This window comes from Protomyctophum parallelum (assembly GCF_964188405.1).
Source record: "Protomyctophum parallelum genome assembly, chromosome: 9".
In the NCBI taxonomy this organism is placed as follows: Eukaryota; Metazoa; Chordata; class Actinopteri; order Myctophiformes; family Myctophidae; genus Protomyctophum; species Protomyctophum parallelum.
In genome coordinates this window covers 2,015,855-2,032,261 of record NC_139706.1, presented here as the reverse complement: position 1 = coordinate 2,032,261, position 16,407 = coordinate 2,015,855, and the positions used below count along the sequence as shown (strand labels likewise).

General features: G+C 43.5%; 1 protein-coding gene across 1 annotated transcript in view; it reads right to left on the bottom strand.

The window, feature by feature from the left end:
• ptgir (prostaglandin I2 receptor) overlaps positions 1-16,161 on the bottom strand; it is a 32,105-nt gene extending 15,944 nt beyond the window's left edge. Inside the window, exon 1 of the mRNA XM_083772614.1 lies at positions 15,260-16,161. Coding sequence (XP_083628740.1) covers positions 15,260-16,096 — 837 coding nt within the window. The 5' untranslated portion in view covers positions 16,097-16,161. The remainder of the gene's footprint in view (positions 1-15,259) is intronic.
• Positions 16,162-16,407: the final 246 nt, after the last annotated feature.

Here is a 16,407-nt window from a genome sequence, read left to right as displayed (position 1 = left end):
ATTCCTAAGTGAATAACAAATCATTTCGCCGCGGCGTATTCAGACAGCCTACGCACAGGCTGACCTTGTTTCGTGAACTACGGTCCATGTTAATTGTCACTGGTGGGATTCATTTAGAGAGAAAGAGAGAGCTGGCCAACATATCAAACATGGGACCGAAGAAACATTCCCATTTGTCATCATGTCTCTCGGTTATGATGCCTGCCACTTGTCACGTAGCAAACAATACAGACTGTGCTGTGCTGACTATGATCTACAATCGAATTTAGGAGTTTGCAAGTTTACAACTAGAAAATGTGCTCAGTAGACCACTGACCTCCGCCAAGATGGCTGTTTGTCTCTATGGTGTTGCTGTTGTTGTTGTTGTTGTACCAAAATAAATACCTAATAAAACTGCCTCCCCCTGGCCAGCCGGGGCACCTGATGGATGGGAAAGGAACTGGTTGGAATAACATGTTCCTTCCACTCGCTACGTCCAACCAGGGAAACTCCCCCCTGTCAGGTGTAAAGGAGCAACTTGGACACTCAGGCATGAAGGAAGCATGAGTTCAAGTCCGTTGCTCTCCCCTTGTCCCCCATATATGGGGACTAGGTTGGTGGAGGGTGTGTAGAGCCCAGGATCACATTAGATGATTGACACAGGGGTGAAAAATGGGTTACAAAATCGTGGGATGAAAAATATATTTAATTAATAAATACCTAATACATTGTGCTTAATTTACTCACCACTGAAAAAGCATTTAGTTTGTTACTCATGACTAAGGCCTGACTCACACGTGCACAACAGATTGATGTATAGCTGATGCATGAGACTTATAGACGGATGCAAGCTCGCAATTCATTTCCAAAGGGAGTCACATGGTTTGACACAACATTTTTGTTGTACGAGGGGGTGGGGGGGGGGGGGGCAGTCGAAACACAGCCGAAAGCCGTACAACAAAAATGTTGTGTCAAACCATGCGACTTCCATTGGAAATGCATTGGGGCAAGATGTAAACAAACCCTTTGTATACATCTAGCATGCATCAATGTTGTATGCTAGATGCGAAGGTGTGAGTGAAGTCTTAGCAGAAATCAGGCTTTGGTCGAGGGATAGATTCTGGGGTCTGGATGTCGACAAGAAAATGGAAGTTAATCAGTGCTGCCCGGTCTGATGAAAAAGCTTGATTTCTTTTAAGTCAGGAACACTGCTTAACCCATTCTGAACGGGCACCCATTTTGGTGTTGGCATCATGTCATGCTTTAGCTATTGAAAAATAGCAGATCTACAAGCTCATATCGCGCCACCGAGTGGCGCGATACGAGCTTGTAGGTCTGCTATTTTTGAAAAAAATCGAAGAACGACTGACATTTTTAGAATCTGATCTCAGGTCAGAATGGGTTCGTCAGACCAGCGTGTGTCCTCGTATGAATCTGATCTCAGGTCAGAATGGGTTAAGAGCACTAATGCCATGTCTCTTCAAATACACCTGCTCTTAAACCCATCTGACCACCAAATTGAAGATCCCGATTCAGAAAAGGTTGGGACCCACTGCCCTATAGTATATACTACATAGACAAAATAGCGAAGTTGAACAATGCGTTGCATCATGATTCATGACACGTGATGATTTATTTATTGTCTCCACCAGGCCGAAGGCATGGGGAGAGAGAGTATGTTTTGCCGTGTGGCCGTCCGGCCGTGTGTGTGTGTCCGTGTGTCCATCCGTCTACGTGTGCAGTTAACCCATTCTGACCTGAGATCAGATTCACACGAGGTTTCCGCCGGACACACACTGGTCTGATGAACCCATTCTGACCTGAGATCAGATTCTAAAAATGTCAGTCGCTCTTTGATTTTTCAAAAAATAGCAGACCTACAAGCTCGTATCGCGCCACTCGGTGGCGCGATATGAGCTTGTAGATCTGCTATTTTTCAATAGCTAAAGCACAACATGATGCTAACACCAAAATGGGTGCCCGGTCAGAATGGGTTAATCTCTGGCACCGTTGGTCCGGGCCGATGCCAAACTGTGCGAACACACTCCTTGGATGCCAACGACAAACCTCTACCACAAATTCTTCAGAATGGCCTGTTATAGCGCCCACCATGAGGCCGATTTTTGCTGAACACATTTCATAATCATTACATTACTCCTACACATTTTATCCATACATCACGCATATTGGTATACACTATCTCTATAATCATGTGATCAATACAGATCAGATTTTTCATGTCCCCGATTGGCTAGGATGGACATTTGGTGGTTTAGAACAAAATGGCTCAAATCATGAACACAGAGCTGACCTGTTCTGACATTCCATATGTTGATCTGACCTCATCAAACCCTGTACACTCAGTCAAAACACGCTCCATATATGCCAGTACAGAATTTATTCCATATGTTGATCTGACATCCCCCCCCCCCCCCCATGCCAAAGCGCCAGCCCAGCAGTCTGCCGTCAGCCAGGCGGATGCGTGCACGCTTCTCACTCTCAGGGAGTCTTACTGGTAGTTAATCTTCAAAGATTATATCTTTGCGCATGTTGTATCCCTGATGGACCAAGACCGTGGGAAATGTGACTTAGTGCAACAGTCTTATCCCTCGTGACAGTAGTACCAACTGTACAAACAAACAACCCTGTGGACTGGGCCATGGCTCAGCGGTCCAGGCACCTTGGCTGGTAATCCAGTCTGGCAGTGTGCCGCGGGTTCGACTACCGATCCCGACGGCCTTTACTGCATGTCTCCCCCCCCCCATCTCTCTCCCCATTTCCCGTCAGCCTACTGTCTGTCCCTCCATAACAAATATAAAATAAAGGCGAAAGCCACAAAAAAGAAACATAATTCTTTTTTTTTTTAAACCCCTGTTGGCCCTCCTCCATCCTGTTAGTTCTCCAGGTCAGCAAGTAAACTAATACATCTAGATGCATGAATTGATCAGAAGATTCATTATTTGCACATAAAGTGGTGGCAGAAAGATCATGTAAATGGTTCTATAGCAGACAGACAGACAGACCTGTGCTTCACCCTGAAATTAAATTGGAAAAGTGTGCTAAGGAATGTGACTCAACGAATCGGGTCATGACCAGTACAGTATAGTAATAAAACGTGAAATTGAATACACAAACAGGAAATATCGGTGGTTGGAAATGTGCAATCACTTGAAACGATATCTCCTTTATGCAACGCTCCGCGTGAGACGGCGTTTACGGTAAAGACACGTCATGAGCTCTGAAGGAGAGCATTTCAGGCAAAGAACTAAGTGATTGTAGCCACAGACGGCAGCGGAGAACGAGGACCATGACCCTGGCTTTATTGTCTGGACACATCAGGCAGACATGGCAACAAGTATAATCTAATGACGGGAATGATGCAGTGACTGAATGCCATACGTATTTATGACCCCTGATCGATCACGGATTCACGGCATACATTCACCACTTATGGGTGAATGCAAGTTCACCTTTTTTGTCAATGAATAGGATATGATTTTATGAGCTCTTGTCATTCTGATTTCATTTTTATATTATTTTTATTTAACCTTTATTTAACCAGTAAAAACCACATTGAGACTGACGTCTCTTTTACACAGTGTGAACTGGCCAAGAGAAGAGGCAAAATAAGTGACAGCTCTGCCATTAACAAAAAGATACACGACAAAAAAAACAGGACAGACATACAATGCTCATAAATACAGAACCCACTACCGAAGAATCTCAAAGGGAGAACAGGAACGCCTAGTAACGCAACCAATAAAGACTAACAAATAAAAACTAAGCAACGAAATTTCCAATAAACTAAAGCAACATTTGTTATACGTCAAAGCAGATGCTGATAATCACTCAAGACAATAAAATCGCCCGGACTCTAGCCTTTCACCCCTATAAGTCTTAGCTCCTTCTTTCATTTCTTCCGGCGTCAGTTTGCTCTCCATCTTGTCCTGACACTTCATCTCTTCATCGTTTCCTTTTCTCATCTGTTTGTACCACAACCATTATTATAGATCTTTCCAGCACCTGCTCTCCTAATGTTGTCTTCTCATTGAAGCCTAAGGCGATGTCAGATTGTCAATACATCCATCCAGCAGCATTCAACACAGCTCTACCTGGTACTTAGAATGGCACAATATCTAATGCACGGTATGTATAACACGACACATACAAACTAGTGCAGTTATCGCATCAACTTCAACAGGTTGAATTGAATTAAACATAATTGTGATTCTAACGTCATTTGGAGGCCGAGTGGAACATGCTGGTGCATGCCGAGCAAGACACTGAACCCCTAACTCCAGTCCCAGACGGCACGACACATGCACGTTATGAGTAAAAATGTATCACCATAGATTTCACTGTGTAGGCTAGTTTATGAATGGAACACATTGATAAAGGTCCCCCCTGCTGTGTTTCCAATTGCTGCGGATGACAGTGTGAAGGCAAACCGCAGCAAATTAAATATGCAAGAATCCCAACTTCCCCGCCCATGCGCATCGAGTCTACCGAAGTATTAGGTGGGAATGTGACCTAAAATGCAGTTTATGAAAACAGGATTGACCAACTGACCAGTGACACTGTTCCTAAAGGCAAACGCAAAGACAAGCTGTACTATTGGGTGGGTACACACACGTGTTTGTGCAGGTTTAAGCTCCTCGAGAGTATACCGGTATGCATAATGTATGTGTGCGTGATGGAAGTATGTGAGGCTTCAGATTCCTATAATGACTCCTAATGGAAATTGTCATTGTTCAGGTCACAAAGCCAGCTGTTGATCAGACTGAGCGACCTTTCTTAATGGACAGCCCTGATGAGACATGGAGACAGGTCTAATCCTTCCCTAGGGGCATGGTGGTTAAAATAACCCAGTGGTTAAACGGGTTGAGAATCACTGCTAGAGCCATACAAATCATCTCTTATGGGGGGTCCCTGGCATATCTTTTCAAATGGGGGTCCGCGGGCTATTAGGGCTAATGAGTGTCAATTTGGGGGTCCTTGACGTGAAAAGGTTTGCGAACCACTGCCTTATGGGAGCTTGAGAGCATCTCCACCAACCAGTACACTATGAGGTGGGGGCTAAGTACACGCGGACGTCACATGACACCTGATGCACATATTGAGCACATTTACACTCAGCTACAGAGTTTGCTTTACCCATGCATGCACGTAATAGCCTACACACATTATATTATTTTATTCACCTACCGCAAACACACCGCGCAACCACACACACACACACACACACACACACACACACACACACACACACACACACACACACACACACACACACACACACACACACACACACACACACACACACACACACACACACACACAGTAAACCTTAATAATTAAACCAAAACATCAATACAGGAACATACAGGGACTCTGACACTGCATGGACTAATATTGTTGCAACATGACATACAGAAAACAGAAAATAACCCATTCCTTCTGCTCGTAATTTATTTTATAAAGCATGCATTTGGCCGTATGTTGTGGTAGGGCCCCATGCAAGATTTGTGTTTTTTTTTTTATAAATGTTTTTTTTTTTTTTAAACATCCAAATGTTTCAAGTTTTTTTTAAAGATTAGTTGAAAACGAACTTGTAGAAGACATATATAGGGTGAAATTGCAGGTTTAACTGGTTTTGATGCTATTAATTTGTTTTGCTGGAATCTCCTCAAGGACCCCTAGTGGTCCCTGGACCCCTAGGGGTCTCCTCAAGGACCCCTATGGGTCCCTGGACCACTGCAATAAAGTATCAAACCTGGTCATTGACGAAAACTAAACTAATGATGTCCATGTTAAATTGTTATTGGTACAAGTGCATTTAGTGAATTATTGAATTCTTCATCGAGTAGCTTTTGTGGTTCCTCTGGGATTGAGTCATTATATAAAACAATAGATGCCAAGAGGAAGAGGAGACGGTCTAATGGATTTCCCTTTCAGTAAAACCTAAACCTAATTTGTTTGGTACAGCAGATCGTAAACGTGGATATATAATTAGACAAGTATACGGTAATGTGTCTTACGGTATCCGCATGATTCAATTTAGTGCAGTGGTTTTCAACCCTTCTCACATCAAGGCCCATTATTTATTTGGCATTTGAGCAACGGACCACCATCTGATGACGTTTAGCCCCTCAGACCTAAAACTTTGAATATTTTGTTGTCGTTGGATAAGATTTTGTCCACAATTACATGCTGTATTGATGTTTGTACCATTAGGAGAGATAACAGGCAAATGTAGATCAAAATAACAATTCTTCTACATTCTCTAATTGTGTATACTTCATGTAAATTAAGAATGCAGATGTTTAACAAACATTTAACTCTTGAGAGCGTGAAATAAAAAAAAATGTTTTGGTTTAATTTTTTTAATTTAATATGGGTCTAGTTGGTTACCACCAACTCCATCATTTAGCTGGGGACCACCTGGAACCACCTGGAACCACCTCAAGGACCACTGGCGGTCCTTTCATTTCACGCTCTCAAGAGTTAAAGATCTATAAGGGTTACCAACTCTCCATCATTTAGCTGGGGACCACCTTGGAACCCCCTCGAGGACCATTGGTGGACCTTTCATTTCACTCTCTCAAGAGTTAAAGATCCATAAGGGTCCATTTGGTTACCAACTCTCCATCATAGCTAGGGACCACCTGGAACCCCCTCAAGGACCACTGGTGGTCCCTGGACCACTGGTTGAAAACGACTGATTTAGAGTAAAAACATTACATAACCCAGACACCCACATGCGCAGACAGTAAGTCTGTACATTATATGTACAGTACTCACTATGACTGTTCCTCCACAGTAAGTACATTCTTTTTTATTTATTAATGTTTTGTTAAAATAAGTGTAAAATAGCTGTATATAGTATATTATCCGATAGCAATCATTGCTAAAGCATTATGGGTCATTTATTTACTGCATGTCACTCCCTTAGTCTCTCTCTACTGTGATATCAATAAAGGCTATAGATTCTAGAATCCATTGCATCCATTTTTACACTCAGGTGGTTCGGGCATGGATGCCTCTCGAGCGTCTCCCTAGGGCGGTCCTCGATGCACGCCCCACTGGGAGGAGGAGATCCTGGGGCAGACCTAGGATCAGATGGAGGGATTGGAATGATACGCCTCGGGATGCCCAGCCTCGGAATGCCCAGCCTCGGAATGCCCCAGGAGGAAGTTACTAACATTGCTATGGAGAGGGAAGTCTGTGGAGTTCTCTGGTGGAGCTGTTGCTCCACCAGAGAACTACATGTGGTTTGTTTGAAACTGAGCCTGATAGCGATTAAAAGCGATGATTCATTTACATCAGTTAGGACATTAATTCTGTGTCATCACAACACAATTCCATTACATCATGTTATGGGAATGTACGGAGAAATGGTGGATCCGCAGCCTGGAATTAACACCCAGGCCACACAGTTTACTTTAACCATTTAAAGATGGAGTTAACATTACTCAAATAGATTTATCTAGAAATGTCTACAGCAAGATTGCATGGTGCAAAAGAGGAAAACATTGAGATTTGGTCTGGTATTGCAGATTTGGTTAAGGGCATGGTTTAATCATTATTATTATTATTATCATTATTTATTTATTTTTTGTCTCCATTGCACAGTAGTAGGAGTAATGACATTTTGTGGCATCTTTGGTCTCGGGGGGGAGGGGTGGGTGGGATTGTTTGTTTTTGTGTTCCTTGCTTTTGCTGTTATGTGTTTTGTTTTCTTTAAGTCATTCATGTTGTTAACGTGTATTATTGTGATTTTTGTCTTAAAATAAAAAAACATTTGATAACAAACAAAAAACATTACTCAAATAGACCCCCACGTGTGGTTAGAATATTGAATGTATTCCCTGTATACTTTTGGTTTCTTCTTGAAAGCTGAAAGCCTTTGAGTCAAAAGGCCCAATCGAAATACACCGCGTTAAGTCAAGTGTCATCACAATCTCATCGCCTCCCCCATTCATTATCATAAAACAACAGCTGTGGGTCTCCTCTTACCACCCTTTACACTGTTGCGACATCCAAACTCCAGGGAACTAATCCAAAATGGAAAGAAGGTCTCTAAATCCAATGCTAGAGTCCAATATTCAGGAAAGTACTCCAGAAAGGAAATATGGCCAGACTTGGGAAATATTCCTCTTGCTTCCCCAGTAGCCTGTCTGTCTCTCTGTTCACCTCCACTCTGGACTGACAGAGTCAAACTCTCCAGTAGCCTGTCTGTCTCTCTGCTCACCTCCACTCTGGACTGACAGAGTCAAACTCTCCAGTAGCCTGTCTGTCTCTCTGTCTCCCTGTCTGTCTCTCTGCTCACCTCCACTCTGGACTGACAGAGTCAAACTCTCCAGTAGCCTGTCTGTCTCTCTGCTCACCTCCACTCTGGACTGACAGAGTCAAACTCTCCAGTAGCCTGTCTGTCTCTCTGTCTCCCTGTCTGTCTCTCTGCTCACCTCCACTCTGGACTGACAGAGTCAAACTCTCCAGTAGCCTGTCTGTCTCTCTGTCTCCCTGTCTGTCTCTCTGCTCACCTCCACTCTGGACTGACAGAGTCAAACTCTCCAGTAGCCTGTCTGTCTCTCTGTCTCCCTGTCTGTCTCTCTGCTCACCTCCACTCTGGACTGACAGAGTCAATCTCTCCAGGTGGCCCAAACATTGTGATTGCCCATCACCCCATCAGCCAGGTGAGATGTGGACGGGGTCTCTCAACCACGGCTTGTTGCCATAGCAACACATACATCTCACTGGCTTCTTGTAGCATATAAATGTCCAGCAGATAAATAGGACAATTTAAACAGGAAAAGACAGCTTTCTAGTTTCCTAATACGGAAGTTAACATGCAAGTTTGCTGTTTCTTTCCTTTTTTATCCTATGGGGTATAAAATATTTTCTCATAGTGACTATACAAACTTGACCATATAGACTTTACAATAGATTTAACCAAAAGCACTTGGGTGAACAACACCAATGATCTCATCAAACCAATGGCATTAATCACCACAAAAACCTCTGTCTTCCCGACTCGGCCTGTTCTTTATCAGCGCGCCCCGGTGTAGATGTCTAGCAGATTTATCTTCACCCCCGGACCTTGGCACCTTTGTCTTCAAAGGGCCTCACAGTGGGTCTGTCTTGGCCCTGACCCCTGACCCCTGGCGTAACCTCGGACATATCTTCCTTCTCCAGTGTTGTTGTTGTTGTTGTTGAAGATGCCCCATTGCCCATTTCGTTGTAGGACGGGATTTACAATTTCTCAGATATGGTCCTGGATTGAAACCTGCCTATCGAGAATCAATGTTGTTGTTGTTTTGTTCCCTTTGTTGCTTGGGGAAGATTACACCATGTGCAGGGTGAGACCCTGGTCTCTCACCGAGACGGGCGGGAGGCTTGGAGGTAACCGGCCTTTGACCCTTTGGTAGAGACTGGCCATCGCAGTTCCTCTCCCGTTTACCATCCCCGAAATTCCTGTGGGCGCACGGACCTTAATCCTTAGCCCTGAGGTCACCATGTTTACATGTCTATTACATGTCTATAAGCACTTGGTATGTGCTTGAAAATGTTGGACAAACTGACCCAACGTGCGGGCCAGCCTATACTATCTCTATCACAACTAAAGATTATAGAAAGTACGTTTTAAAGCACAGTAGGAACCTAAATTATAGCACTATATATGACAGACTGCCCTCCCCTAGTTAATAATTACATCTGCAGTTTGGAACAGAACTTTTCACTTGGCAAATGAATAGTTTGACTGTATACAATAGTATTAATGTTCAAACATCCATGTCAATAAAGCACATACTGTACATACAGCATGAGTCATAGCACAAGAGCAAACTGCAACACCTCACCTTTCGCACTACATCAAACAATGAAAAGGTTCTCCCTCATAGCAGGACTACAGTATTGAGTAACAGAACAGGGCACCTAATCTTTCATAATTGTCTGTGATAATAATAGCACTTGAGATAACCACATTAAAGTGCCTAAGGTGTTTCATTTCAAGAATCCAGTACAGTACTGTAGTACAGTGGTAGTAGATATGAGAATATGTTAAGACTGATATACTCTGTTGAGCATCTGTTGCGTGCTGAAAGATAGGTCACAGCGCGTCACATCGCAACACGTTGTGAGCTTGTAGATGCTACTATTGGCGCATGACAGACAGAGTATAATAAATTGAGTCAAAGAGGCTGAAAAGTGCACTATAGCATGACTCAGGGCTTAAAGAAAGAATCCCAAGACTGAAAATGTTTTTTTGCAAATCTGCACTGATCTCATTTTAATGACCCCTATGAAATCAGTCCCCAGGACGGAGAACTTTAAATTAAGCCCTGCAATGACTCATAACTTCACTATATTATGCCACAATATGCCAGCCTCCCCCTATAAACGAGTGACGCTGACAATACTACAGGTATACCCGTTCATCAGTAATAAATGTAAAAGATGAATAACCAAATGAAGCACTGAACATGTTCTAAAACAAAGTTCCATCTTACCACCACCAAAAGGAAACAACATTTTGTCAACTACATTCTGTCCTGCTTGTCCTGTCTTCTTCCCAGGGGTCTTTTCGCTAATACACACTGACGTTGAGAACATATACTGTATTCTTGGAGGCCTTCATGGCAGTATTGTTCTACCGGATGTATGCGTTACATTTACAGTATTGTTCAGTATTATACAGTATTGTTCTACCAGGTGTATACGTTACAGTCACGTGAAAGTGCTTGAATACAGTATGATGTTACATGATGAAGGCTCTGATGTTACCACGGCCACGCACAGCTTTTCATCTTCTTCCGACAGCAGTGTTGTTTTTGTTTTTTTGTCACCTGGAATGTCTTAGTGTTAGTCTAGTTTTAGTCGACTAAATCTACGGACATCTACGTCGCGTCACGCTGGGACGCGTTGTGAGCTTGTAGATCTGCTATTTTTGGCATGCAACCAAGTGTAAAATGACTTATACTGGATCTCTTGTCCACTAGTTCCTGTTTAAGGGTGAATTTTCTTAGGCTTTTTTTAATTGACAAAACGGACGCGTTCCGGCTACTCAGGCCGTCGTCTGCGTTTCATATAGGCCTAATTGATATATCTACTCGATCTGTGTCTCAACACTGGGCTGTGGACAGTTCCAGATTACAAGATAACAGGAACCACATACTTTCTCTTCCTGGAAAGTTACAATGAAAAATAAAAATAAAGTCTGAAAAGTCTGTTTGAAATGGGTGAAGTATATATATCCAAATCTAGCAATCTACTGTACTGCTGTGATCATTTCTTTCCTTCACACATACTATGCTCATGTGAAAATACAGTCGTAAATCCAGATGTTCCAACATCTGTCTAACAGTAGAATACCTATGAAACTATGAGTACATTATGTATGTATAATGTCTACATACAATTTCTAAATTACATAAGTTTAGCCTTTGCATACGCCTGTAAGGTCATCAAGTCTAGTGCAAGTGCTACGGCAAGTGCTACGTACGGGCTAAGATGGAGTCTGAAGAACATGGGTTTTCAGACTATACGGCGGAAGATTGGGAGTGAGTCTACAGCAGTTGTGATTGCAATGGGAAGTTCATTCCATAGTTTTGGAGCCAGAGCCAAGTGTGGAGCTGTTTTAGTGAAGGTTCTGCCAGCCTCCCTGTGGTGGCTGCCTGATCGGGGTTGTTTTGTAGCAGTGTTGTATTTGGCAGTACATTTCTATTTTAGTTTAGTCATATAGTCCTTGGACTGAAACTTCATTTAGTTTTAGTCACATTTTAGTCACCTGGAATGTCTTAGTGTTAGTCTAGTTTTAGTCGACTAAATATCATAAGATTTTAGTCGACTAAATCTACAGTTGATTTAGTCGACTAAAATGTATTTTGGCGGGTCTTGATGCCGTCGTAATGAGTGTTTTTACACTTGCTGAAAATAGCCGATCTACAAGCTCGAGCTTGTAGATCAGCTATTTTCAGCATGCAACCAAGTGTAAAATGACTTATACTGGATCTCTTGTTGTCCACTAGTCCCTTCTTAACATTTTAGTCTAGTTTTTATTTGTCGACGAAATTGTCAGTATATTTAGTCTTAGTTTTAGATATCGTAGCTTAGTTTTCATTTAGTTTCCATTTGTTTTTGTCAGTGAAAATAGGTAGTCGACGAACATTTTTCGTCTCAGTTTTAGTCGACGAAAACAACACTGTTTTGTAGGCCATAATAATGGGTGAGTTCATCAAAAGTATTGAGAAGACTTTATATTTTGAACACGAAGCCTCAGGGGAGCTTTCAGGGGAAATGCTATCTGAATTCATTTTCTCACAGAAGTATCTGTGACACGTTCAACCACTCGAAACTGTGGTTTTCAGATACAGTACATGAGAATTCTGAGATGGAGGCGCCTGACAGCATTTGGGGAAGTTCAGTTTGACTCATTAAGCTCTATAACATACATGTTGACTTAACCACCTTCACTGTGGCCTCGCAGTCACATGGAGGTCGCGTGAAGATAAACCACTCAAAACCCTACAGTTCCAATTCCGGTCGCAAAATCATTCTCCGATAATAGCAGAGCTGCAAGATTGTAGATGTTTTTAAGTGAAGATGCTTTGGTGTAGAGGTGATAAGGGAGGGTGCGTGGCCTATAGGATAGACCCCTGAGGAGACCATGTTGAAACAAATTATCTTCCTCATGCTGACAGATCAATACCCACAGACAGAGAGACCACAGAAGGTAGAGTGGTGGTTGAGGAAAGAATGTGCAAAAACATTTAACATTATTTCCTGGGGGGATAAAAACAATAAAGAAAGAAAAAAGGGTTTTCAGCTAATCAGAATGTATCATCAATGACCATTCTGTAGTCTGAAGATAAAGCAGTTAAGGCATTTTGAACTGCTGATGGAGATTAACCACTAAAACCCTATACGTTTCTGACTGGCCAGTGGTCTATGCTTGGCACCCTCCTTCCCCCCCCCCCCTCTCTGCAAGCAAATGTCTTCGCCAAAAATAGCCAATCCACCACAAAAGCTCACAATAGCCGTGAGTGAGACTGTTAGGTCAGCTGTTTCCACCGAATTCATTTTCACCATATGTTACAATAGTCAGAATAGTAACGCTAGAGGGCTGTGTTCATCGTGTGGTTAATTCGTCTGACATGATACAATATCAGTGTCTTTTTAAGTATACAACACGAGTCAGGTACTTGTTGTACTTCTACTTTTACCTGTGTATAAGGTAACAAAATACAGCTTTTTACAGCAGGTTTTGTGTGGGCTAGATGTCACTCACTAAAAAATAATCAAAGACATTTTCTTTTTTTTGTTCCATCATTTCATTCTGGGCAGATTTGTTCTCGTGTTGGTATGTAAACTAACAATCCTCAGTAACTCTTAAAGTGTGCAAATGGAACCCAACTCTCTATAGTTAAATTAACACTGAGACTTTTTACTGGGATGGAGCACATTATCCCGTCTGTCTGTCTGTCTGTCTGGACCACTATACAGTAGGCAGGTGTCAGAAAGTGGCTGACCCGGCCGGCCACCCAACACCTCAGCCCTCAGGTCAGAGTGGGTCGCTCACTCCTCCAGACCTGTCATCCCAGGTCGACAGGTTTAAAAAAACACGTCTGTCAATTAGGAGAGTTTGCTGCAGAACAGACTTAAGCACATGTTCTGAGCGCACGCACGCACGCAGCCACACACACACACACACACACACACACTCATAGCACGCCTTTTAATAAGAGCCGGTGCAGAGAAATACAATAGTAGTGAAAGTTGAGACACCAACATGACACAAGCAACAAAGACATCAACCGTCGCTGTTCCATTTAGGCATGCAAAGTAAATAAAGGTTATGTAACATAGGGAGGACCCCTCCCTGGAAAGCACCACACAGTCAAATACTGAGCGGCAATTGCACCCTGACAGTGGGGGAAATGGTCCCGTAAGGGTGCATTTCTACACTAACCCTGAGGATTTTGCTGTGTACTGCTTTAAGAAGCTTTCTTGTAGTCGGGAAACATATTAATTTTCCCTATTCCCGGATGTTTTTTGTTTTGGAGAACTTTAAATGAACTAATTTCCTGGTTCACCTTTGTCAGAAATATAGCATATAATATTAAGTAGGACCTAGATTTATGTTGCATAATACAATAACTAAATACTGATATAAAGTAAATCAGCTAAGGCCAAAATACATAGCAACTAGACATTGATGCTGAGAAAAATGCATCTAATAATGAAAGAAATATATGCATATTGTGCAGAATATAAGACGACCCCCATTTTTCAAGACTCATTTGTGGAAAAAGAACATTGAAGACCAAATAGTCTATAGTCCCCGATTATAATAAACGACCCTGTTTATAGGATATTTCCATTGGAAGAAAGAAAAAACATAGTCTAATATATTCAGCACAATAGGGTATATACAAAATATCACTTTTGATGTTTCAGTGTTCCAATCTCAGAACAAGTATACAGGCTAATGCACTGATTATAGATTCCTATAAGGAGAAAAAATAAAATAGAAACCCTCCCAAGAAATGAATCCAAAACTAATTCTGAAGAACACAACAGTGGATATCGTGGGTCTATATCAGTATACAAATATAGTGCAGTCTGAAGAACACAACAGTGGATATCTGGGTCTATATCAGTATATAGTGAGATCCAGATGTCCATGTTCAGAGAGACAGGACCCGGGAGACGGATTGGGGAACAGAAAAGAGTTGGTCTTGCAGAAAGTAAAGAAAGTATATATTTTTTCACTTTCAATTCCTCGTGCACGCACGCACGCACAAACACACACACACACACACACACACACACACACACACACACACACACACATCACATGTAGATAATCTCTCTCACACAGAGGTTTGTATTACTATTCTAAAAACAGATTAAATTATACATAACCAGAAGGGTTAAGGAAAGACCAGATTTCCTCTGAATAATATTATGCTTAACAGAAGAACATTTTGGCAAACCTTATGAGGGTATAGTAGCTTTTATCATAGTCGAAAAGTTGTCTTTTTCTCCTCCACATTCAGACCTATAATCTTATACCGATTATTGTAAATTGTAACCAATTGAAGCTCGAACTTTAGCTTCTTCTTTTTATAGCCCTTTCCCTCAAGGGGAGCAGAAATATTTCCCCCATAAGGTCAAGTTCAACTGAGGGTAAAATCCCTACACAAACACACACACACACACACACACACACACACACACACACACACACACAAGGTATATAACTGTTTTACAAACTCACGGTGAGCGGGAGGGAGCAGACGACGAAGATGACCGTCATGAGCGCCAGCAGCACCAGGTGGTCCATCTCCTCCTCGCCCTGGCCGAAGATGGCCATCATGCTCCGTCTCTTCTTCCCCGCCTGGTGCACGCTGGAGCCCCGCCGCAGCGCCTGGCTGCGGTGCATCTTGCACAGGCTGACGATCACCGAGCCGTTGCACACGAACACGGCCACGATCAGCAGCGCCATGAGCGACGAGTAGCACAGCGAGAAGGCCAGCGCCGCGCCGCCGCGGCCCTCGTCCATGTCGATGAAGCACCAGGTCCCGGGGCAGTACTGCCGGTGGCGCCCGTAGCCCACCAGCGGCAGCAGGCAGAAGGCCGCCGCGAACAGGTAGATGAGCAGCAGGGCCACCTTGGCGAAGCTGCGGCGCACGTACTTGGAGTAGAGGTACGGGTGGCTGATGGCCAGGCAGCGCTCCACGGCCATGGCGCACAGGATGAGCGTGGGCGCCAGGCCGAAAAAGGTCATCGCGAAGGCGAACAGGTGGCAGAGCCGCCGGTCGCCCGTCAGCCCGAGGAGCGACAGCCGCCGCGCGTAGCACACGAACACGGGCGGGCTGAGCAGACAGGTGCCCAGCAGGTCGGTGAGCGCCAGGCCGGTGACCAGGATGCAGAACACCGAGGACTTGGTGCGCCGCTCCTGGCGGTGCACGCCCAGGATGAACAGGGCCAGCACGTTGCCCACCACGGCCAGCGCGAACATGAAGGCGCTGGTGGTGGGCGCGCCCGCCACGCGCGCCTCGGTGATGTTGTCACAGGATGAGGGGTAGGAGGAGGATGAGGCGTTTGGGAACATTCTGTCGCATGGGTGGATGGATGCGTGTGCACGCGCGCGCACATACACGCGCACACACGGCGAGAGAGAGAGAGAGCGAGCGCTAGACTGGACTTGAAACAAATAATAAGCGTGTCTGTCGCGATTGACTTATTATGGAATGATCAACATGGCTGAGTTGATTTAGTATTCTTCTTATATGGGGACCAAAAGGTTTCTGTCGGACAAATCAGAACCTGAAAAAATGCGACTACAAATGCTGCTTATAACGAGACGCTGATCGAGTCAAGTCGCGCTATATAGGCTAAAAAGTTATAATAAACTATTTATGC